This window comes from Mesocricetus auratus, unplaced genomic scaffold (assembly GCF_017639785.1).
Source record: "Mesocricetus auratus isolate SY011 unplaced genomic scaffold, BCM_Maur_2.0 Super-Scaffold_2245, whole genome shotgun sequence".
Classification (NCBI taxonomy): domain Eukaryota; kingdom Metazoa; phylum Chordata; class Mammalia; order Rodentia; family Cricetidae; genus Mesocricetus; species Mesocricetus auratus.
Genome location: NW_024429180.1, coordinates 19,843,413 through 19,869,235, shown reverse-complemented (window position 1 = coordinate 19,869,235; position 25,823 = coordinate 19,843,413). Strand labels below are relative to the sequence as shown.

Here is a 25,823-nt window from a genome sequence, read left to right as displayed (position 1 = left end):
AGCTCATATCCTTAGCGACTATTCCTGAGTGTCTCTGCCCCAGGCCTTCTGAGTCCCAAAGCAGTAAAAAAATAAAGGGGGAAAAGGGGAATGAGAGGCTAGGCAATATTTCCTTTTTATACAATCCCATATTCTGAATGCTTCCTAATACCAAGAAATACACTCCTAGGTAGCAAAGACACAAAATAAAAACAACAGCTTTAGCTCTGGAGGAGAGCAGAGACTTAAGTGAAAAGCATAATTTAATTATCTAGTAAGAGATTGCTACTACTCTAAGAAAAACAAAACAAAAGAGAGCCTGAATGGTGGTTCTCTGCCTGTAATCTCAGCATTCATAGTTCTCAACAGGTTAAAGCAAAAGAATCAGAAATTTGAGGACATCCTGTGCTACACAAAGAGATATTGTCTAAAAACAAAAGAAACATAGAAAAAGGGGACCAGTGAGACAGCTCAGTGACTTTAGTTCAGTTCTTGGATCCTATACGTTAAGGGAGAGAACCAACTCTAACAAGTGGATCTCTGATTACACATACACACACATGGGGGGGGAACCAGGGAGGAAGAGAGAGGGGGAGGGAGAGAGAGAGGGAGAAGATGGATGGAGGGAGAGGGAAAGTATTAGCAAATAGATGAATGTAATAAAATAATTTCAAAATAGAAAAGGAGGAGGTAGAGGAACTGAATGGGGAGGAAGATAAAGGAGACAGAAGATGAGGAGGAAATAAAGATGATCACAATAATGATTATAGATGTTGAAGTCAGTTCTTTTTTATTATTATTATTTAGGTTAGAAACTATCTTGTTTCACATGTCAATCCCAGCTCTCTCTCCCTCCCTTCCTCCCCCACCCTCTCCACCAGGTCCCCCAGTCCCCCACCCAATCTCCACTCCGATCCCCAGAGAGGGTGAGGCCCTCCATGGTAGATCTCCAGTAACTGTCATTTCATCCAGGGCAGGGCCTAGGCCCTCCTCCAAGAGTCCCGGCTAAGAGAGCTTCCCATATCGTGGCATGGGCACTCAAAGTCTATTTGCACACCAGGGGTAAATACTACCCAAGGCCCCATAGATTACCTAGGCCTCCTCACTGACACCCACATTCAGGGGGTCTGGGTCAGTCCCATGCTTTCCACACAGCCATCAATCTGGAGTCCAAGAGCTCCCCCTTGTTCAGGTCAACTGTGTCTGTGGAGTTAAACCAGCCCACTATTAACTCCTTTGCCCATCAGTTCTCTCTTTCTAACACTGGATTCCAGGAGTTCAGTTCAGTGTTTGTCTGTGGGTATCTGCCTCTGATTTCATCAGTCACTGGATGAACATTCTGTTTCCTAGACTCTCTGGCAGTGCGATTGTATGCTGGCACTCCCTTGATTCATGTCTAAAATCCGTAAATGAGTGAGTACATACCATGTTTCTCTTTTTGTGACTGGGTTACCTCACTCAGGATGGTTTCTTCTAGTGCCATCCATTTGCCTGCAAATTTAAAGATTCCATTGTTTTTTTTCTGCTGAGTAATACTCCATTGTGTAAATGTACCACATTTTCTCTATCCACTCTTCGGGTGAGGGACATCTAGGTTGCTTCCAGGTTCTGGCTATTACAAATAATGCTGCTATGAACATAGTGGAACAGACATCCTTGTTGTATGAATGAGCATCTTTTGGGTATATGCCTAAGAGTGGAGTTGCTGGGTCTTGTGGTAGACTGAGTCCCATTTTCCTGAGGAATCGCCATACTGATTTCCAAAGTAGCTGTACGAGTCAGCAATCCCACCAGCCATGGAGGAGTGTTCCCCTCTCTCCACATCCTCTCCAGCATAAACTGTCGTTGGAGTTTTTGATTTTAGCCATTCTGACAGAGTTAGATGGTATCTCAGAGTTGTTTTGATTTGCATTTCCCGGATGGCTATGGATGTTGAGCACTTTTTCTCAAGTGTCTCTCAGCCATTTTAGTCTTCTCTATTGAGAATTCTCTATTTAGTTCTGTACCTCATGTTTTGATTGGATCCTTTGGTGTTTTGGAGACTTGCTTCTTGAGATCAGCCCTCTGCCAGATGTGGGGTTAGTGAATATCTTTTCCCATTCTGTGGGCTGCCTTTTTGTCTTGCTGACTATGTCCTTTGCTTTACAGAAGCTTCTCAGTTTCAGGAAGTCCCATTTATTAATTGTTTATCTCAGTGTCTGTGCTACTGCTGTTATGCTCAGGAAGCGGTCTCCTGTACCAATTCGTTCAAGGGTGCCTCCCACTTTCTAACAGGTTCAGTGTGGCTGGATTCATGTTGAGGTCTTTGATCCATTTGGACTTAAGTTTTGTGCATGGCGATAAACATGCATCTATATGCAGTCTTTTATATGTCAGCATGCAGTTATGCCAGCACCATTTGTTGAAGATGCTTTCTTTTTTCCATTGTATAGTTTTAGCTTCTTTGTCGAAAATCAGATGTTCATACATGTATGGGTAAATATCAGGGTGTTCAATTTGATTCCATTGGTCTACCTTTCTATTTTTGTGCCAATACCAAGCTGTTTTCAGGACTACAGCTCTATAATAGAGCTTGAAGTCAGGGATGGCGATGCCTCCAGATATTGCTTTGTTAAATAAGGTTGGTTTGGCTATCCTGGGTCTTTTGTTTTTCCATACAAAGTTGATTATTCTTTCAAGGTCTGTGAAGAATTGTGCTGGGATTTTAATGGGGATTGCATTAAATCTGTATATTGCTTTAGGTAAGATTGCCATTTTTACTATGTTGATCCTACCTATCCAAGAGCATGGGCGATCTTTCCACCTTCTGATGTCTTCCTTAATTTCTTAAGGTCTTATAACTACCATGAAGCAGTGGCAAAGAAGGGGGTAAAAATCCCCTCCATTCCCTGGTCTCTATAGCTACCTAACCTCTGTGGATACTCAGATTGAAACACACACACACACACACACACATACACACACACACACACACATCTAAAGCTTGAAAGATAACATCTACATATAAGAGAAAACATGTAATATTTGTCTTTTGGGGTCTGGGTTACATCAATCAGGATGACTGTTGCTAGCTCCATCTATTTACCTATAATTTCATTTGTCTTAACAGCTGAATAATATTCCATTGTATAAATGTTTGAACATTTTGGCACAAATGTCATGGTAGTAACCAACCAGGTTCTGATTGAATTTAAGGCCCCAGTCCATGAGACTGAGCCCGTATGTGACACTGCTGTAGAGGTCAAGAACCTGAGATTAGACAGGTCATGGGCCCTAGGAGAAAGTACATTCTTATTGTTCTGTTAAAGGAACATAGCAATAAAGCAGTGTGTGTTTGAACATTTTTTGAATAAGAATAGTCTCCACGGGCTCATATGTTTGAATGCTTAGTCACCAAGGGAGTGGGACTCTTTAAAAAGGATTAGAAGTATCAGGAGGTGTGGCCTTGTTGGAGAAAGTGTGACACTGGGGCTATGCTTTGAGGTTTCAAAAGCCCCAGTGGATGCAAAATCAAAAGCAAGCAAATAAATCAAAGACAACAGTAAAATGTTTCCAAGAACACAGTAGACAAACCCTAATTCAGCAGCAAATAAACGGGGAACCCAGGTATCACTGGAATTGTTCTCGCCCATGCTGCGTCACAGAAGTACACTGCAGCCTTGCTCTGTCCACACTGCACAACATGCAACAGAGTGCTACCAACACCACCAACACCGCCAACCCGGCCGCAAACACATGCAAGAGGGTGCTACCAACACCACCAACACCAGCCAACAGGGCCGCAAACACTCCATCAATTTGATGCCACTGTATGCTATGTATACAATGTTTCCTTCTCTTAGGGAACATGATTTAGTTATGAAAACAATGAATGAATGATTTTCCTATGGACATTTTCAGCATGTATCAAATTAGTGTCCCTTTAGACTGTATTAAAGTGTTGCATTTTAAAAGTTAATTACTTGAGGTACTTAATTGAACTTCATAAAAATTATTAAATCATTTTTGGCTTGGCCTGGACAGTATTTTCAATAATTTCTGAAATAGCCCTATACTAAATATTTATGTAAAACAGTACTCCCAGCACTAGTAATTACAAAATATCAGTAACTTTGTAATGGCTAAAGGTTCTTGTCTGAGACTATCTAGTATCCATTAATGAGTTAATTCTTTGTGTAAAAATGAACAAATATATCCATCCGTTAGTACACAAATTTGCTTTCATCTTTAGTAAATGACAAAACTTACATGTATAACAAAGGTTCTCTTTAAATAAATTTCCTAATGATTTTCAATGTTTAATTTATATACCTATATTCTTAGGTCATGTAATAATTTCAGGAAAATGAAGAGAAAATATTTAAGACAACTCTAGCCTAAGGTACATTTTACAAAATACTGTATTAGAAATGGTTCGTATCAAATATAAAAATATGTATGTATGTAATCCAGAGAAACCATTCAAAATATTACCATGCTTATTGATATCAGTACTTTTAAATTATCTTCGTGTCCCATGTATAAAAATGTGTTATTAGCTTCTACTTCTCTAAAATAAGGTACTGTAGAGGATCAAATAACTGCTTCCTTCTGAGACTAAACCATTGTTAAGAAAGCTCTAGAAGCAATGAGCACTAGACAAACAGGGACAGAACACCTCATGCAGTGGCATCATCTTGTATGAAAATATGAAGCATTAGACACAAATGAGAACTGGGCTTCATTCAGATGACCACTATTAAAGGAAACAAAAACTAGTGGCTCTTTAGACAAACACATGGTGCAGAATGTCACTGAGTCACAAATACCTTTTGGAGGTGGTGGCGATAAATAAGTTACAGGGTCTCATTAGAAAACCCAGGCTAACCTTGGAGTCACCGCTGTTTAAGGTGGACTCAAACTTTCTATTATCCTGCTTCAGACTCCTAAGGACACAGTAATTCTTTCATCAAAGGAAAAGTAGAGATTAACAACAGAAAGAGAATTTTAAATTCTCCAATGTTGGCAACCATAAATAAATAAATAAACAAGCAAACAAACAAATGCGCCTTCAAAAAAGTTATGTCAAGCATTTAGTCACAATGGAAAGTAAAAAATATTTCCTGTTAAATGTGAATTAAATATGATGTCAATACTTGTTGAAGGAATATAACTAAAATAGCACTTCGATAAAGTACATAGCTTTTTGCATATGCCTAAATGTGAATACTGAAATAAAAAAGTTTAAAAGTAAATTATCTTGGCTTACAATTTGAGAAGTTGAAAGAAAGCATGAATTAAATGGAAGAATGTAGAGTGGGGGAATAATTTAAGAGCAAATTAAATAGAGAACAGCGATTCAGCAAAGAAAACCACAACACTAAAAACTGGTCTTCTGAAAAAAGTTAATAAATCTTTAGCAAGATTTGTCAGAAAAAAAAATGTTAAAGTATAAATTACCAACACAAGAAATAGGAAAGGAAACATTACTAAAAATGCTGCTACAAATTTGACAACCTAAGCAAAATAGACAAGCTGCTTGAAAAATAACTTCTAAACACTAGTTAAAAAAAAATGCACTATCTAAGTATTTCCATATCTATAGAAGGAATTGAAAACCTAATCAAAAGTTTAATAAACTGGGCAGTGGTGGCACATGCCTTTAATCCCAGAACTCTGAGAGGCAAAGGTTGGCAGATCTCTATGAGTTCCAGGCCAGCCTGGTCTACATAGCTACACAGAGAAACCTTGCTTTGAAAAATACCAAAAAAGTTTAATACAGATTCATGGTTTTGATGGTAAATTCTTCCAAAGAACTCTACAATAGTTTTAAAACAGTGGCAATCATGGGCTAATTTTTGCAGAGATTATAAAAAGAAATATTTTGTAACTCAGGTCAATTCTTCTATGTAAAAGTCTGAAATGATATTTCAAAATATGAAAATGCCTATGAAATAATTTTCTATAAAAAAGAGGTACAAAACCATCAAGAATTTATAAGTGAGTTTCTAATGTCATTGGGCATAATCCACTTTTTAAAACCCAGTCAATGAATAAAAACCATGTATAAACTAAAAATTTCTACAGAAAACATAAAGATTTTTATATTTCTTTCATTTATTCTTCTTTCATATATTATTTCCCAACCACAGTTTCCCCTCCCTTTATTCCTCCCAGCCCCCCTCCTCACTCAGATCCACTCCTCCTCCATTTCCCTCCAGAAAAGAGCAGGCCTCCCAGAGATACCAACCAAACACAGAATCACTAGACACAGTAAGAGCAGGCATAACCCTCTTATCAAGGCTGGCAAGGCAACCCAAACCCAGTAAGAGGAAAAGAGTTCCAAGAGCAAGCAAAAGAGTTAAAGACAGCTCACTCCAACTGTTAGGCGTTCCAAAAGAACACCAAACTACATAACCATAACATATATGCAGAGGTCTAGTTCAAATCCACAGAGGCAGAAATTACATTTAATCTCTGTAATTAATATAATGATACTCATCAGTGTGTCTGGAAGCATCACAAATTAGAGAGGACTATCAATCTGATTATTAATCAGAAAACTTATATTTACTTAACCCACCATGCTGTTAATAATAACAAGATTTTTAACAGTTCAAGGTGATTTAGGAGAGATTCACACATATATCATTTATGCTTACAACCACTCCATTGCAAATTTCTAAATGAGCAGAAGATAGTAAGAAAGGTGTAAAGCTTTTCTAGCAGTGGGCAGAGGAAAGGGAAGGGAGAGAGGGAGGGAATGAAGGAGGAGGGAAGGAAGGGAGGGAGGGAGAGAGAGAGGGAGAGAGAGAGAGGGAGGAAGGAAGGAAACTGAGTGACAAATGGAACAAATGGGTAAGGGGAGGTTAGGGGAAAACCTCTGAAACAGTGTGGCTCTCTAGAACATACAGAATTACACTCTACACACAACAAAGATAAGACGGAAACACATATTTTGATGCAACTGTAATCTATTCACACTAAACTTCAGAGAAACAACCCAAGAGTAATAACAGGTAACAAATAATGAGGGACTAACACTAACATTAGTGGTAATAGCAGAATTAGATACAAGATAGACAAGCAAATGAATTTCTAAAAGCACTATACAACATGAATAAAACAGAGACCTCCAAAACAGGGCAACCCTCAAAGAAACAAACACGGTGAAAATAAAAGTATTCAGTAAGTGTCAAATAAATTTAATCCCATACTGAAGTATCTATCTTGATTTGTATCCCTCAAAGCCACAAGGTGCTTCAAGAATCTGCAGACCATGGTTGCTTTGAGATATGGTCTTGGTAAGGGAAATCACAAGTGACTTAGAGAAAGGAGTTAATCAATAAAAGGTGCACGAGCTCCCTAGTTTTTGTAAGGTGGTCACAAACTGGCTTCAACCAAAAGAGGAAACCTCAATTGCGGAACTGTCTCCATCAGATTAGCCAGTGGGTATGGCTGTGGGGCATCTTCTTGATTAACAACTGATGTGGGAAGGCCCAGCTCAGGTGCGTAGCACCATCCCTGGGCTAGTGGACCTGAGTTATGGAAGAAACCAAGCTAGCAAGGCAGGAAGAACAAGTCAGTAAGCAGTTTCCCCCAGGAGCCCTGCCTCTGTTCCTGCTTGAGTTCCTGCCAGGCTTCTCTCAGTGAATATGATCAGGGACTGTGAACCAAATAAAGCCTTTCCTCCTCCAGCTGCCTTTGGCCAGTGTTTCATCTCAGCCAGAGAAAGCAAACAAAGACAGTGCATTATGAAGCTTGTTACTATGATGGCTAATTCTACTAGTGAGCATGGCTCCCAGGAACTCTGATTGTAGGTGAGGGAATTGAGTTGCTTGTTTATCTGTTTCCTAATTACTGACTGAAAACATTTCTTAGGGAAAATTTCTGAGAGTCCTGCAAAACTTTCAAGATACAAAGTCACTGATGTTTGCAGGAGACAGCTGGAGATGAATAACAAAGAGATACAGCTAGACAAGTAAGAACACCTACTACAGGGTCTCTAATATAAAAGATCATTTCATTTTCCTCTGTTTCTAAACTACCCCACCTTTTCCCTCTAAACATTAACTCGTACTCCCTCTCTAACCTTACTATCCCACTAAAACGTAACCTTAGCCAGGCAGTGGTGGCGCACGCCTTTAATCCTAGCACTCGGGAGGCAGAGGCAGGCGGATCTCTGTGAGGTTCCAGGACAGCCTCCTAAACAATACAGAGAAACCCTGTCTCAAAAAAAAAAAAAGAATAAAACCTTTCCATCCTCCTGAATAAGGAATAGATAATAGTCCATCATTACATTACTTCTTTTTTTAACTTGCATATATGCATGTATGGTGTATGGATGCTTATGTTTGTTTGTGTGTTTGCGTATGTGTACACATGTGGCAGCTACGGGGCAAAGCTAGGTATCTTCTTCCTTGATTCCGCTTTGCCTTGCTTCTGACACAAGGTTTCTCACTGGATCCAGATCTCACCAACTGGACTGTGTGGCTAGGAACTCCAAGTATCTTTCTGTCTCTGCCTCACCAGGCCCAGGTAACAAAGGAACACAAGCTTGTTTGTTTTTTGTTTTTCTTTTTATGAGTGCTGAGGCTCCAAACTCAGGTTCTCATGGTTGCTTGACAGGCACTGTAGCAAATAAGCCCTCCCCCCAACCCCTAGTATGATCTCTTAATGCCACCTTCGTGATTCTGTCTCAAACATCTGCTCAAGTGGCTACAGAAAAGGAGGCAAGTTGTAATGTCCTATTCGTGTCATATTGTAATATCAGCAGCCTAGACACATCTGCTAGGTACTATTATTATGTAATAAAGATTTTTGGAAAACTACTACAAGTATATTCCATTAAATAAAGGCAAATACAACTGAAGTACAGAGAAAAAAGTTCTCGGTACAGAAAAAAAAATTTAAATCTAATTCAACTTTGTAAAATTTAAAATTTCATTAGATAATTCAATAAGAAAATGGAGATAGCCCAAAATCTGTAAGCTTGAAAATGGGTCGATATTTTAATCCAATTTGGGTTAGCAAGATGGCCCAGCAGGTCAATGTGCTTCATGTGCAAGTCTGAGGACCTAAATTCAATCCCCAGAACCCAAATAAAAGCCAGATGTGATGGCTCCAGCATGTAATCTCAGCATTGCACAGTGACATGGAAAAAACTGCAAAGCAGTGCTGGCAGCAGAAACAATGAGACCCTGCCTTAAAAGCACCGTGGAAGGAGAGAAACAACCCCAAACATCTCTCCTGACCTCCACACACCAAGTGTCTTCCTCTACCAATCTCCCATCTTATCTCTTAGGAAGGTTCTCCTCCTGAGCCTAAAGCTCATCATTTTGGCTAGATTTGCTGGCCAATAAGCCTCTGTTGTCTGTCTAAGCTGGAGGTTAGTCTTGAACTGCTGAGCCTGGGTTTTATGTGAGTAATAGAGACCCAAGCTCAGGCCCTGAGGCTTGCAAGCAAGCATTTCACACACTAAACCATCTTCTCAGTACTTGGAAACTATTTCTTATATCACTAAAGAAAACTCATTCAAAAGTATTACCAGAGATAGAAATATGTGATAATAAAATTTTAAAAATGGATTGCACCAGGATTTTTAAAAAGTGTGTATATATATCTCTCTCTGTGTATCTCTCTCTCTCTCTCTCTCTCTCTCTCTCTCTCTCTCTCTCTCTCCTCTCTCTCTGTGTGTGTGTGTGTGTGTGTGTGTGTGTGTGTATGAGTACAACACAGAAGGAAAAATCAGGTACCTGCAAAGGCCAGAGGCATTGAGTCCCCCGTGGTGATAGATGTTATAAGCTATTTAATGTGGGTGCTGGGAATCGAACTTGGGTCCTCTGCAAGACCAGTACACTCTCTACTGAGTCATCTCTCCAGCACCAACACATCCGAATTTTTAACAGTTATAACTGTATATGTATCCAACAGAAAAGACTAAATTATGTAAGACAACCACTGACAAAATTAAAGGGCCAAAACTATTTTAGTACTCATCTATAGTTACTGTTGAGACTTAAAAAAAGGGAATACAGATATATAAAATGTCCAAACAACTCTTCACTCAAATTTAAATAACTGACTGTGGTGGTTAAAACTGATTGTCAACTTAATTAGGCTTGAAAGATACACCTAAAAGACCAGGATAAAACACCTCTGGGATATGTCAGAGGGTATTTCCAGAGACAGTCAGATCATAGGGCTGTGACCTAATTAGCGGCTTAATTCACTGATAGATTCAAATTCTCAATAGTCACTAGGTGGAATTACAGAAGAAAGTTTTTGTTAGAGGAAGGCAGCACTGTGGGATGTGCCTTAGGAGGATAAATCTGGGCTCTCAGTCCTTCTTCCTGTTACTATTCTTTCCTTCCTGGCTACTGTGAGGTGAGTTTTCCTCGGCCATGCCCTTCTCCATGGTGCCTCTGCCTTGCCAGGGACTATGACTGAAACTTCAGAAAACCAAGCTGGAATCAGGCTCTCCTGCCTGCTCTGTGCATGGCATCTGTCACAGCAAAAACATCCTAACCAACACACTGCCTCTTCGAGAACTCTGCATCTCAAGTCAAGAGAAAACATACTCTTTTTTAGTGCAAATGGCACAATTATCAAATTGTGAGCAAAAGAAAAAAAACGTTTTAACTAATTTTTAAAGACAATATAGTTGACATACTTACTAATGTAGATGGAAGAAATTTCCCAAGGCCCCACCCATCGAGAGAGAAATCAGTCTTTTCAAGGGACAAACCACGACTGGTTACCCAATTCCAGTGGTCAGCCCTAAACACACATACTCCTGAGCAGCACTAAAAAAGAGCTGATGAATTTGAGAGTGAAGGAAGGGGAGTAGAGGAAGAGTTGGAAAGGGAGAGAAAAAATGGAAAGGATGTAATTACAATACTCATGCATGAAAGCCTCAAATAAATTAATTTTAAAAACCAAAGTTATATCAAGTTTTTAAGAAAGAAACTACAGCAATTCTGACTCCCTTTAGAGCAAAAAGCAGTAGGCACACTTCCTAGTTCATTTCATGAGGCCAAGATAACCCTAACATTAAACTTGGCAGGCAATGAACTACTAGAAAACTACAAACCAGCATCTCTCATGAATGTACATGCAAAAGAACACCTCTAAATTTTATCAAATTGAATCAAGCAATATATAAAAAATGTTAACAGCAACCAAACTGAAATGTAACCCAGGTAGGTATGTATCATCAGAAGATAAATTACAGGCTAAAAATAATCTATGACATGGTCATATCAATTGATGCAAGAAAGGCATTTGACAAATTCAACCCCCTACAGCTAGCATCATGCTTGCTGAAAAGCTACAAGCTTTCTCACGAAGATCTGACACAAAGCAAAGGCACGGTCACTAACCACTCTTTATCAGTATCATTATAAAATAAAAAAACCTCTAGTTAATGCAATAAAACAAGAAAAGGAAATAAAAGATATGCAGATTAGGAAAAAAGAAATGAACCATCTTCATTTGCAGATGAAATGACTGCCTATGTCAGAAATATAAAAGAATAGACAAAAAACAAAACCCTGCTGTATCTAATAAGAAATTATAGCATGGTTGCATGTACGTTAGTGGTACACAAGTCAACAGTTTTCCTATATACAGGAAGCAAAGTACAATATAAAATGATACATTCAACAATGAAATGTGAAGATGTAAATCTAGTAAAATACATACAAAATCTTAATGATGAAAGCTGCAAAATTCTGATGAAAGAAACAAAATAGCAAATATTCCATAGATAGAAAGATTCAATAGTATTATCAATAAGTGACTCTTCCTAATCCATTAATCCATTGGTCTAATACAGTATCAGTAAATATCCTAGTAAGTTATTTCTGGGATTCTAACAAATTTTTCAAAAGTTTATGAGAAAGACAACACCCATAATAGCTAAGACAATGTAAAAAGAAAAAAGTAAATATCTCACTTCAAGATTTGCTAAAAGGCTATGGTAATCAAGACTGTGTAGTGCTGAAGAAACAAGAGACAGACCACCAAGAGAACAAAGACCAGGGGAACCCACAACAGACACACATAAATATAGTCAAATGGCAGTTAGCAAAGGAGCAGAGCAAAGCAATAAAATAAAAGATGATGTAGCAACTAGTCACCCAGGAAAGGGGAATCTAATATAGATCTTGCATCCTTTACAAAAATTAATTCAAAATGGAAAATAGGCCTTGTATGCAAAACACAAAACAATACAATGTTTAGAAGATGTAACAGGAGAAAATCTACATGTCCCTGAGTATGGCAACAGTTTCTTAAGTAAAGCAGTAAAGAATGAACCAGGAAAAAAATAATTGATAGGAGAACTTTCCATATTAAAAAAAAACAGATCTGATAGAAGACTATTCAAGCACTCTCATATCAACAATACCAAAACAACCATCTAGGGGGGGGAATGAGGAAACACCCTGACACTTCCCCAAAGCGACAGAGAAGTAATAAATAAGCACCTAAAAAGGTGTTCTACAACAGGTGTAATCAGAGTAATACAGATTAAAACAACAATGAGATCCATCGATCAGAATGTCCAAAATCCACAACACTGACAACACAAATGTCAGTGAGGATACAAAGCAACCCAAACTCTCACACCCTACTGCAAGCATTATTTCATACATACAAAATGGTACAGTCACTTGGGGAGAGAATTTGGCAGTTTCCTACAAAACTAAACATGACCCAACAATTACAGATCCTGGAATATATTTACCCAAAGAAGCTGAAAACCTATATCCACACAAAAACCTGCATATGATGTTTATAGGAGCTTAATTCATACTTGTTAAAACTTAGGAGCGGCCAAGATTCCCTTCCAGAGAACAAACTATGACACCCCCCAGATGACAGATATTATTAAGTATTAAAAGAAACAAGCTATCAGGCCATTAAAGAGAGGAAGCATACCATTAAGTGCTTCTGATGGAGTCTATCAAATATTTAAGAACACCAAGCCTATGCAATGTTTAATATAATTATTTACCTAATTCATTTTATGAGAATAACTATAATACTAAAGTCTGAGAGACACCCAGCGGATCACTTAATGCGACAAACATTTGTGTTCGTTGTGTTGACAGTCTTACTTTCCAAATAGGTCCATAAGCCCTACCCAACGAAAGACTTCTTTGGAGTCCTGAGCCCCACCAATTGTAGCTTCAAGTATAACAGAATGTTCTGTATTTTCTTGGAGAACTCTGCATCTCAAGTCAAGAGAAAACATACTCTTTTTTAGTGCAAATGGCACAATTATCAAATTGTGAGCAAAAGAAAAAAAACGTTTTAACTAATTTTTAAAGACAATATAGTTGACATACTTACTAATGTAGATGGAAGAAATTTCCCAAGGCCCCACCCATCGAGAGAGAAATCAGTCTTTTCAAGGGACAAACCACGACTGGTTACCCAATTCCAGTGGTCAGCCCTAAACACACATACTCCTGAGCAGCACTAAAAAAGAGCTGATGAATTTGAGAGTGAAGGAAGGGGAGTAGAGGAAAGACTTCTGATGCCCTATCAGATGAGCTTATGATATGTGGTGCATGATGAGACAAACAGATCTCACTGATACTCCTCTGGTATAACATGGGTTTCTAGTCTACAAAAACACCTGTGCTAAGGGCAGCTATTAGGCACTGTAACAATTCTCAAGCATGGAGTCGGACTGAACAGGCCACCCTATATTTCTGATCAGTAATGCTTGATTTTTTGCAAAAATAGGATGCCATCAAAAGAATGTACTATTAGCTGAAGTCAAAACCAGTAACTACTTCTAGCTAGTGGTTTGAAACAGACACTCATATTTCCTTTGAAAAATTCAAATACTAAATGGTACTTCTATGGATCTACTATGGTGAATCAGAGAATCTCAGCTCAGGTTAGGAACGTGTGTGTGTGTGTGTGTGTGTGTGTGTGTGTGTGTGTGTGTGTGTGTGTAGGCCCATGCACACTCCTTTGTATAGTCCCTTCTTCTGTAACAGATCCAGTGCCTTGAAGCAGGTTCCACGAGTTTGAGTGTTTACTGGTTTGTTACAGCCAAGAGTGACAAGATCAGCAGGCGGTGCAGACAAGGCAGCATAGACTTCTGCACAGTCTTCAAGCAGTACAGACTTCTGCACAGTCTTCAAGCAGTATAGACTTCTGCACAGTCTTCAAGCAGTACAGACTTCTGCACAGTCTTCAAGCAGCATAGACTTCTGCACAGTCTTCAAGCAGCATAGACTTCTGCACAGTCTTCAAGCAGTATAGACTTCTGCACAGTCTTCAAGCAGTACAGACTTCTGCACAGTCTTCAAGCAGTACAGACTTCTGCACAGTCTTCAAGCAGCACAGACTTCTGCACAGTCTTCAAGCAGTATAGACTTCTGCACAGTCTTCAAGCAGTATAGACTTCTGCACAGTCTTCAAGCAGTATAGACTTCTGCACAGTCTTCAAGCAGTACAGACTTCTGCACAGTCTTCAAGCAGGCTTTTTCTAGTCCTCACTAATACATAACTCTACAGGCCTAGAGAATTCAGGAAATGTTAAAGCTGCAAAAGTTTACAGATGGATCAATTCAAAGGTCCTGTTCTAAGGGCCTGGATTCCATTTCAAACCAGTCAGAGCACTGACAGTGGGATGGCCAATGAGAACCTTGAAAGTGAGTTGATTCTTTGCTCCTTTGCCTACTGCAAATACTCCTCTACATATTGCTAAAAAAGAGAAAGAAATTCCTTTTACCTTTCATGCCCAGTTATCTTCAGCCTTTCTTCATCACTCTGATCTGTCAATGTCACTCAGCAACTTCATTATACTACCCTAACAGTAAGTACTTCCCTGAGCCTCTCAAAAGCCCACGATATAGTACCCACCAGGACATTTCCACTCATAGAAACCACACCCCAGTGCCCACTCCAATAGTCACCTCGCTGCGCGTGCTGACAGGCACCAACAGCAGTGCTCAGCTGACACTATCGGAGTGTGGTTTCCATGGCAGCCAGCACACAAGCAGGTTCCTCAGGCTGCTCTGGTAGCAAGTGAAATGGAGATGTGCACAGCAGAACTTACCGTGGAGTGCTCTGTGAATAAACAGCTAAGGGGAAGTGAAAACAGCAGCACTGAGCAGAACACTGCAACTCCACCATAGAAAGGCCTCAGCCACCACCTTGGAGAAGCCCAGGTTGAAATGGTCCTTTAAAATTGTCCTGCCTCAAGACAAAGGGGCCAGGCACCAACACACCAGCACACAACAATCTATGAGTGCAGTGGACAGGAGGCATACCTGGGGGACAAAGCTACCTTCTTAGCTGTCAATGTTGCCCCGGAGCCAGAAGAACATGAGCCTCAGTTTGGGAAGGAGGGCAGGTAATCAGAGGCTAACTATAGCCCCTGCCACATCAACTGGACTAGGACACCAAAAAGCACTATTAGATAGAATTTAAATTCTAATAAAATGACTGACTCAGACAAAGACTATCCAAGATTAAAACCATTAGGTGAAAGGTACAGTGTCCTTACTCCCACAGTGATGTGCTCATTACAAACAGAAAAGCATAAGTTACAGGGCAGAGGTCTGCTGGGCACTGTTGTTAGCCGCAAGGACAGCCAGCAGCCTATGACTGGGCAACACACAGTACTCAGTAATATACTAAACTAAAACATGTCTTCACAGAATCTAATGAAGTCTTAAGGCCTGATGTCTATTTACAAGAAATACAGTGTGGAAGACAGAAACATGAACAATAGTGTAAGGCCCTGTCCTAAAAGGAGCTAGGTTTACATAGCATTACAGAAAAGGTATGATGCAGTAATAGTAGACAGGAGATAGGAGTAGGAAGGCCTCAAGTAACTTTCTGAAGTGGTGGAAATAGTCTATACGTGACTGCAGTGATGGTTCCAAGATTCTTTAAATATACAAATTAAGTCTTCACTAATCTAACCCCCACACTAAAAGAGTATGCACATTTAATCTATTGTTGAAAAAAACAGGAAGTGGGTTTTGCTGATTTTTATGCTGAATAATTTACAATATGAAATATTGCTATCAAATTAACACATGGTAATCTATTAGATTATCATCTGGCGTACTTTTCTTTTTAAGATCCAAGACTTTTCACTTCTCTTGTGCTAGGAGACTAATAATGCAATTTGCACTCCTACCAATTAGTATGCCAACAGAGTAGTACCTTTGCCTTAACATGTTTATAGAGCACACAGGATTCCACAGACATAAGCAGCTGCGTGAAGAAAAGTACTTCCTATTCACAATCACAGATACACATACCTAATTCAGCCTACATTGTTCCCTAATCCACTCCTGTAATAATGTCTCTTCTTAGCTCAAAACCATCAGGATTTTCCCAATTAAAATTTCATTTTTCTTGTTCTTCCAGATACTGTCCTTTTAACTAATCTCTCCAATCCTAGAATGATCCTACCCCTCTCCCTCCTGATATCTACATTCTAACATTAATAAAAATGCTAACATACAAACTGCCTTCCTCACCTCCACTCAGGACGTTGAGCAGGCCCAGGGTGCTGCTATCCCTTTGTCGGAACAGTTGTTTTCTTGGAGATTTCATTTAACATTTTCCTTAAATATCTGCCTGTGTACTTTCACCCCCAGACAGACAATACACTCAAAACTAGGCACTTCAACATTAAGTCTTAATAAGACAAAAGGTTACTTCTAGGTAATAACCCTCAACATTTTCAGGGTTGACCACTTAACCTTTTATAACCCAAATTCCATGCACAGATAGGATGGACCATTTTTATTCTGTTCTGTTCTATTTTGAGATGGAGTACCATGTACCAGAGGTTAACCTTGAACTTATGTATCAGAATCTGGCCTTGAACTCCTGACACACACACCCTTCCTGTATCACCCAACTGCTGGAATTTTTAGAGAGTACTAGCATGCCAGCCAAATGACATTTCTAAAAAAGCAAACAGTAGCAAAGGGACTAATTAGCTTATCTGAAAAAGACCAGGAATCTTCAGACTGGTCGTAATGGTCTCTAGTGTTTACAGAAGGGGTGCTCTCCTGCCACTGCAAGACCCAGTATTCTCACACTCTCTATCTCAGCTCAGCACTTCCCTCTGGCATCACTTCCCTTTTCACTGTACAGTCAGCCAAAAGTTTTCAGTTTCTCTTTTTCTTTGACCTCCAGTCACATTTCAATCCTAAACCAGTCAACGATAAATTTTCCTCACTTATCTTCTAATTAGTAAGGCTTATAATAGACTGATTGGAATTGTAACTATTAACAACATCAACTGACATTTAAAAGGCATTTAACATGTGTGGGTATGCAGCCTTCAGATTACACACCTGTAATGACAGCAATCAGAAGGCTGAACCAGGAAGATTGTTTTTATTTGGGGGCTACACAGTGACACTGTTGGGATTATATAAGACCCCAAAAACCATAAAACAAAACATACAGGCTGTCCTGGTGACACAGGACTGTAACTCCAGCCATCAGGAGTCAAAGAAGCAAAATTACAAGTTCAAGGCCTGGCAGAGTCTACAGAGCAGAACATGTCTCAGACACACACAAACAGCCCACCTTTACACAAAAAAGAGGTAAAATTGGAATTTGAACTAAGACAGTCTGCAGTCTGTAACATTCTACCATAGAAGTGTGACTCTTCCCAAATGTCAAGTTATATTACCATTCAGAGGACTGAATAAACTTTTTCCTGACTTGCCTGGCCAGCCACTTTTTCGAAGAAAATGTTATAATTTCAATCAGTCTCACTCATTCAAAAGCATACATTTTCAGTCACTGAATACATAAGAGCTATTCCTACATTTAACAATCACTGATCCAAAATCCAGTAGTAACAGGCAAGACTCTTGCTTTTCTCTCTATCCTCAAACCCTCACTTTCACCAAAGAAAACAAATCCCTAATATTTAATAACAATGTGCCAAGTGCTTACAAATATTTGTTCATCTAATCTACGAAACAGCCCACATTATTATTATCTTCACTATAACATTAAGAAAACTAAGGCATGAAAGTTATGTAGCAGTCAAGGTTACACAACGAGCAAATGACAGAGGACAGTCAGGACTTCAAACCAGTCTGGTGTCAAGAGTCCAAACTCTTAGCTCAGCCACTTTGTAAAAAGCCTTCAAAATCCTATAGAACTGAATTTGTTCAGTGTGTCTTAGTTATTCACTTAACGTTTTTGTTCCCTGAAGCACAAGTTTGTTCTCTTAAGGCCTTTCTAATTTCCTCGCATGTACTTCTAAATCTCCAGCTGCAAGACATACCAACTTAAATGTCAGTTCCTAAGCGGAACTTTGCTGACCCTATCACCTATAGCAGCTCAACTATCAATGCTCAACTATGAATCACATGAAACTGGTTGCATCTCCTCCATCATTACTTATCACAAGAAATGGCCAGCTGTTACCACCACCAAGCGCACACTCCAAAACATTATGGATCTTGTCTTGCACTTACCTGCTCTGCCTTCAGTATCTACAATAATGTATACCACGGACACTAATTTACAGAGTAAATACCAAAAAACAAAAAGGACGCTACCCTATCCAGATCACCAGAAAGCATAGGTAAGTTGCCATTTTCAATAAATTATCAGTCTGTATATTTAGAGATACTTCGTTTCCTACAGTAAGGGAAGATCAACCCCTAGCTTTTCCATGGCTAACCTGTCGTCATCGTAAACCTGCTTCCATTGACTTCTATCAATCATGCCTTCCTTCAACTTTTTAATATCCTCCTCTCTACTTAGGTTTCCATAGTTGAATATCTCTCTTGCCCTTCAATACTGAATAACTGCCTGCATGTCACGCCCGTCCCCTCCCCCAGGTTGTTCAAACACTTTCCACCGCCCCGTTATACCTCATTACGATTATCCCGGTTATGACCATTTGGCCCAAAAGTTATCAAGGCTGGGAAGCTGTTCCCACTTTCTTCGGTATCTAGCACTTCTGAAAACTTTTTCTTTCCTTTACTAGGACCTAGGGTGTTTAATTTCTAATCTCTTCTCTTGGTTTCCTTTATTGTCTCCCTTTTCTCACATTGTCTAGAATGCCGGCCCTATTCTCATCTATCTCCTCTAACTTAGTGCCCTATAAAAATAACACTAAATCCCAACTCCTCTTCCCTACCACCTGTAATTAAGTGACTGAATTTAACCCAATTCACAATAAAGAAGAGTTGTAGGTGAAAATATGGGGGGAGTAAACTATAATATTGTGAACAAGCATTGGGAGGCATTATCAAAGTAAGGTTGGTTTCTGTATTTCTTGAGCTAACTCAACCAATTCCTCATTTTTTATTGACAGTTTTCAGAAACTGATCAAACTAAAATTTACCAATTATAAGTAGATTAGCCTACATTTAATTTTGTCTACTACTGCCACTACAGTCCTAGATACAAAAAAGCCATTTATTAAAAAGCAGTAGAATGTCAAAGCAAGAATATACACCAGAGATTACTGCATATATTTGGAAATAACATAAAAAGCAATTTTAAATCTTTAAGAGGAATTTGTGCAGATGTAGAACAGTGCAATAATTTAGATACACATAGCTCAAGCTTAGGCCTAATTCCCAGGGTAAATTCTCTAATGTGATTTGTGCTGCTTTCCAAAACCATTAGCAAGAAACACATTTGTGACATTCTTACCCTCGTTCTAAATAGCAAAGTGTAGTTACACACATTTAAATCCTTGACAACTACTGATGAGCCCAATCCTGTCGACAAATACATACATCTGGTCTATCTGGAAAGGGTGTAAATAAAGTTCCACCTTTACAGTTCTCTCCAACAGATAAGCCATAACACATACTGGTACACTAGCTAGGCTTACTGACTAGACCTTTCATAACGGGAGAAAAGGACATCTGACACTGCCTTTTTGCCACACAGCCATCAAAAGCCACACTGATTTATGAGGGAAAGAAAAAGAAAAAACTTCACCAAACTCATTTTTTAAAAAATCCTACTATGCTTTCTCAGTGTTCTGTAAGAGGCCATAGGAAGAGACAAAGGTGATTCCCAATTACCACTCTCAAAGCTGTGAAACAAGTCAGTCACCCTCCTTCAGGGTACACGACAAGTTAAGGCATGGGAAAGAAAACAGCAGGAGTCTTCGGCTGAGAAAATGGAAGTGATTTGACATCTGTATCAAGGAAGTTGAAGATGCAGCCAGTCTAACTGAAAGAGATCTGAGAGCTACATAGATAGCAGGTGAACCCTAACCCGTTGTCCTATGTTTAATTTCTTCGGATTTCTTTTCCATTTTCCCTACAAAACTCTCTGTACTCTCAAACCTGCAAGTAACAGGAAACAGAACATAAGATGAAGGGAAATGGCCGATGGGACGTCAGAACAAGGCAGCAGCTGCAAGCACATTTCAAGGCCAAAGGCCCCACAATCAAACCGCACTTCTAAAGACCCCTTTCAATCACGTCCGCACCAACTCCATCTGTATCCTTTATTCATAAGGCTCCTAAAATGAAGCCACTGGCTTGGCATCTAAAACATCGCTATGCTCCCTGTCGTGAAAGGCGGCCTTTACGGAGGGGGGCAGCTATAGGAAGGAATGTGATGGGGAGAGGGCGTGCAAACAGCATTGCAGCTCAGACACTAGAAATGTGAGCACATGCCCTTAACGGCTCTTGCAAATTCTCTTCATGCATTAAGGTCGTAGCCCTCTCTGCCATGCCTCCTTTCTCAACAATACACACACGTGTCACGACAGACCAGCACCGTCGCCCTCCCTGGCGTTATCCGAGACGGTCTTCCCCTCCAAAAGACAGACGGACAGACAGACAGACACACACACACACACACACACACACACACACAGACACACGCGCACTCACACGCGCGCACACACACACGCACACACACACACGCAGTGGTCACCACACCCTCTTGCTATCACCAAGTGCGTCTTCCATCAGCTTCCAGCGGAGACTGAAAGCGCCGTGCTAAGTACGTGGACACACACGCACCGGTACACGCGCGCGCGCGAACACACACACACACACACACGAGAGGGAGGGAGAGAGGGAGAGAGGGGAGAGAGAGAGAGAGAGAGAGAGAGAGAGAGAGAGAGAGAGAGAGAGAGAGAGAGAGAGAGAGAGAGAGAGAGAGAGAGAGAGGGGGGATGCCCATGCAATGTGGCGCAGGGAAGGGCGCCCCGCAGACTCACCTGGAGGCCGGGTGTGCAGAGCCGCTGCCGGCCTGCTCCCTGTCACTGAGCGCAGTGGTGTAAATCCTCCGGTAGCGGTCGGCCAAGGCCCGGCCTGACAGCAGCAGCTGATAGTGGCCCCGGGAGTCCGTGGCGGGCAGCCCCAGCCCCAGCCCCGCGGCGGCCACCGAGCCGTCGGGAACCGGCATGAACAGCGCCCCCGGCGCCGGGGAGGAAGAGATGGTGGCGGCTGCGAAGAATCCGTCCCCGCCGGGCCCGGAGGAGGCGGCGGCGGGGGAGGCAGTCGCCGCGCACATCATCATCCTCGCCGCCGCCGCCGCCGCCTCCTCGTCCCCGCGGACCGGGCGGGCGGGCGCGCGCCCTCGCAGCCTCCGCCAACGACGACGGCTGGAGCGGCGGCCTCGGGCGCCCGCGGCTGGGACACTACAAAGCCAGCGACCTCCTCCGCCGCCGCCGCCTTCTCCTCCTCCTCCCCGCGCCGCCCCCGCCGCTGTTGGGGCCGCTCATCTAACCCCGCCACCCGCGGAGTGTAAGGAGGAGGCGGTGCCGCCGCCGCCACCACCGCCGCCGCCGCCGCCGCTACCGCCGGAGCTGCCCGCAATGGGAGGCGACCGGCCTCACGGAGCATGCGCAACACCTCGCACATGCTCAGTAACCGAGCCGGGCTCCCCCCGCCGGCCCCACCCCCTCCGCCGCCGCTGCCTCCGCCTGCCTCCCGGGCTGCCGGTGCCGGGTGGTGCCGAAGCGACGCGAGATCCGCGCCTCCGGGTTTTCCTAACAGCACGGGGCGGAGGAGCCTGTCCTGCGCGGGGTGGGGATGCTGTCAGTGGCCGCGGTCTTCTTCAGGTAATGCGGTTGGCTCGCTCGCGGAGAGAGAGCACCCGAACCTGACCGAGAGAGGTGCCTGTCAGTCAAAGGACCGGGTCCCCGGTCCGCGGGGCCAACGGGAAAATGACCTGTGCCGAGCGCCGGCCAGGGCGCCTCTGCCCGGTTGGAATTGGGGGGCGGGGGTGGGAGGGCATTATATTTAAGTCTCTTAAAAGTAGCTTTGATAACCAGGAGTCGCCGTGGCTAGCTCCCGTCGTCTCGGCACTTGAGTCTCCGAGGCAGGAGGATTGCCCACAAGTTCGAGGTCACCCTGGACTGCACAGTGTGTTCCTGGCCTGAGCTGTGAAGTGAAAGCCGATCCTAAAAAAATAAATAAATACAACCGAAGAAAGCATTGAGTAAGAAAAATAGTAATTCGTATCCCCGCCCCCCCCCCCCGGGAAAATGCAATTAGGTGTATTAGCAAGCCATAGTTATATCCAAACTCCTGTTTTGGCATTTCTTCGTGCAATTATTTCTCTTAAATGTTCTGTTAGTGGCTCCTTATTTAACCTAAAGCTGAGTTTTTTATATTGGCAGCATTCGCATAACGACTTACCTTTTTGCTGCCCAGAGTTAAATTACCAAAGATAATTCTTGAATACGACTTGAAACTACAGGTGTGAAGAAGATTGTATTATCTGTGTAGAATTAAGATTATATTATCTGTGTAGAAAACCGTTGTTTTCTACAAAAATGTGGCATCTGCTCACTGGTCTTTGTATCTGTGCCTCTTTAAAGGGGTTTATCTTAAAGTTGCACCTTAGTATTTGAAAATACAAACAAGGACTGGAGAATTACGTTAATTCTAACTGAATAGATGACGATGCTGAAAGACTGACTTTTAATTGTGTCTTTAAATGATAGACTTACAGCACCTAGAGTAATACTTAAAGAACTCTCTAGACATGGGATGATGAAAACACAGGAACAAAGACATGGGAAGTCAATATTTTAATACTTGTTAAGCAAGTTTTTATTTTGTTTCTTCAGCTACGTTATAAATCCACTCATACATCCTTGTTTATTTTTGTGTCTTTCTCAGTTACTAGTCTGGAAGTTTGCACATAGTAAGCATGTAGCGTGTGTTAAGTGGGCTCCTACCCTGATGTGTCAGGGTGGAAAATTACAGACCTCAGTGGTGAACAGGATGCTTCCCATCCCACCACTGCTCTGGGGTAAAAGAGCATGACACTGGGGGCCCTGAAGGTTGCGCGTGGCAATGGAGCACTGATGTTGCAGAAGCCAGAATGAGCTGCCTGCAGGGATTTGAAGTCAAGCAACCTTGGCTTTGGATCTTGACTTGGCTTCTTAATACTTGTATGTCTTTGGGTTAGCTTCCCTCTTTAACTAGTGGCCAAAACAATGCAGACCACACAAAGCATGGAAGATGTCCATCTTCTCATGCGACAATCTATTCCAGAAATGGCAGTACGCGTCCAACAATAGACTTTTGCTGGGGGGGGGGTGTGACCCAACCCATTGATTGCACATCGGGGGACAGATATTGGTTAAGTGACTGAACGTCTGCACGGAGTGTTGGGTCTCAAACCCGGGACAAATGGCTAACTGTGTTGCCTGCATAACGTATCAAAGTGAATCTGGCTGTCAGGCTCTCCCAGTGGTCCTCAGTCCCTAGCTGTTACAGGATATGGGTGACATACCCTAACCCCTACCCTGAACTTCTCCAGCCCCGAGACTGGACTACCCTTCCCCGAGTTGCCTTTCCTCTTATAATCCAGACATTTGTGGTTACCTGACCCTCTTTTTTTCTACCCTCCTGGCCTCTTGGTCTCCCCTCCCCCTCTCTTCATATGGCCAGGCTCAGAGTCAGGCTCGCTGGACTCTCCCGGATGCCCCTGCCTCTGACTATGCCCCATATCTACAATAAACTTTCTCCTCCACCATACCTAGGAGCAGTCATGTCCTTCCTTTTTTTATTTCTTCTTTTTTTTTTCTCATTCATAGAGGAGCTTTTCTAGTGAGGACTTGGGTGGTAGCATAGCCCTTGCTACCCAATTAGTTTCTAGTGGATACCGACCCCTGCTCTGGTCTCTGGGTTCCGCCCACCTCTTCCTGACTTTCGCTCCGGTCCCAGACTGTACTTTAAAGTACTACACTAGCACCTTCCCCAGCCTTCTGGGTACTGACAAAACAGGGCAACTGGATTTCCCCCCGAAACCCGATGTCATTGGGCCGCGCCACTAGGCGTGCGCAGAGCCCCACACATGCTCACTTTAGGTATCTGAGAGTGGCGTTCTGTTGCGGTTGGCAGCGTTTCCTTCCACGCCAGCGGCAGCGGTCGCCCTACTCTAGATTGATAGCCAATGCAGCGGGGGTTTTTCCCTCCTCCTCTTCCTGCCTCTGCGCTGCACTGTTTTTCCTTGGTTCCTGCAGCTGCCACAGCTCTAGCTACTTTAGAAGGCTTCCCTGGGATGGCGGGGAACAGGGCACAAACCAGAAAGGCGAGGGTGCTTGGAGTCACCCCATTCCACTGTCAAGGGGACGAAGGTCTGCAAGTCAAGTCACGAGGACCACGTTAGCTATCCCTGCAGATCCTTGCTTGCTTTGCGTCCAACACGCGAAGCCGAGGGAGAATTCTGCTACTCCTAAATGCCCTACGCGCCTGAGTACTGGGTGGAACCGGGTCTTTTGCTCCACAGCGCACTATGCAAAATGGTAAAATGATTTATTTTTTTCATCCCGTGTGAGCGCTGCTAGAGTCCTTTGGGCGCTGCCATCTTAGCTGCAGCTGCAGCTGCGCTACCGCACTGTACACTGTGTTCCCCGGGGTATGAGCAAGGGGGCCACCCTGGAACGGCTAGGTGTCCTATGGGGCCGATCCCAGAACATGACGCATTTGCCTTCAAAGAGTATCGTACAACTGTAGGGAAAAGGGACCAGTCAAAGAAACACACCCTGAGCAGAGCCAAAGAAACACACTTTGGCCCTGCAACCAGAACCAAAGAAATGTACCCTGACCCTAAAACCAGTGCCAAAGGAACACACTTTGTCCCTGGAATCAGAGTCAGTGAAAGAAATGTACCCTGGCCCTAAAATTGGAGCCAAAAGGCTAAAAAGGACCAGAGAAAGAAACACACTTTGGCCCTGAAACCAGAGCCAAATCTGACCCTAATCCTGTGTAAAAAGTAACCAATCCCGGAGCAGAGCTCTAGCCAATCTGAGCTCAGCACTGAAATCGGACCAATCCCTACCCTGGAAAAACTTCCCCAACCCCAGGAACCCCTATATAAACCCTGTGTATGTTCAGCTTGGCTGGTCCAGCTGTCTTCCAATAAACACCTTTGGATGAGCTTCGGGGTGAAGATCTTCTTTTGCGGCTGCGACAGAGCAAAGGCGACCCTGGGCAGAGCAGAGCAGAGCGAGCAGAGGCGACCCTGGGCAGAGCAGAGCAGAGCAGAGCGAGCAGCGCTGTAACACTTGCCCGGGAAACCTTCCTTGGCAGAGCGGAGTTGTTACACTCTGCTCCCGCCCGGCTCCCTGCTCTCCGCTCGGCTCTCCAGGAGCAGAGCTGAACTGTAGCAACTTCGCCCGAGAAACCTCCTGCGGAGCAAAACTGCTACACTAGGCGAACATCCCCAGCTGGAAGACCCTGTCCTGCCGGAGCGGAGCTGACACACCGGAGAAGCCTTTCTCTGAGGCAAGGCTGTAAGCTGCCAAGCTTACTGCAACCTGTGGTGGTCCTTGGCTCCCGAGCTCCAGGATACCTTTCTACCTGAGCTGTGTAACACTCAGTATCCTTGGCTCCCGAGCTCCAGGA

General features: G+C 42.5%; 1 protein-coding gene across 1 annotated transcript in view; it reads right to left on the bottom strand.

Annotated features, from left to right (window-relative positions):
• Positions 1-21,572, bottom strand: part of Mycbp2 (MYC binding protein 2) — a 213,433-nt gene extending 191,861 nt beyond the window's left edge. The window contains 1 exon segment of the mRNA XM_040750559.1: positions 21,176-21,572. Within this exon segment, the coding sequence (XP_040606493.1) occupies positions 21,176-21,477 (302 nt within the window). The 5' untranslated portion in view covers positions 21,478-21,572.
• Positions 21,573-25,823: the final 4,251 nt, after the last annotated feature.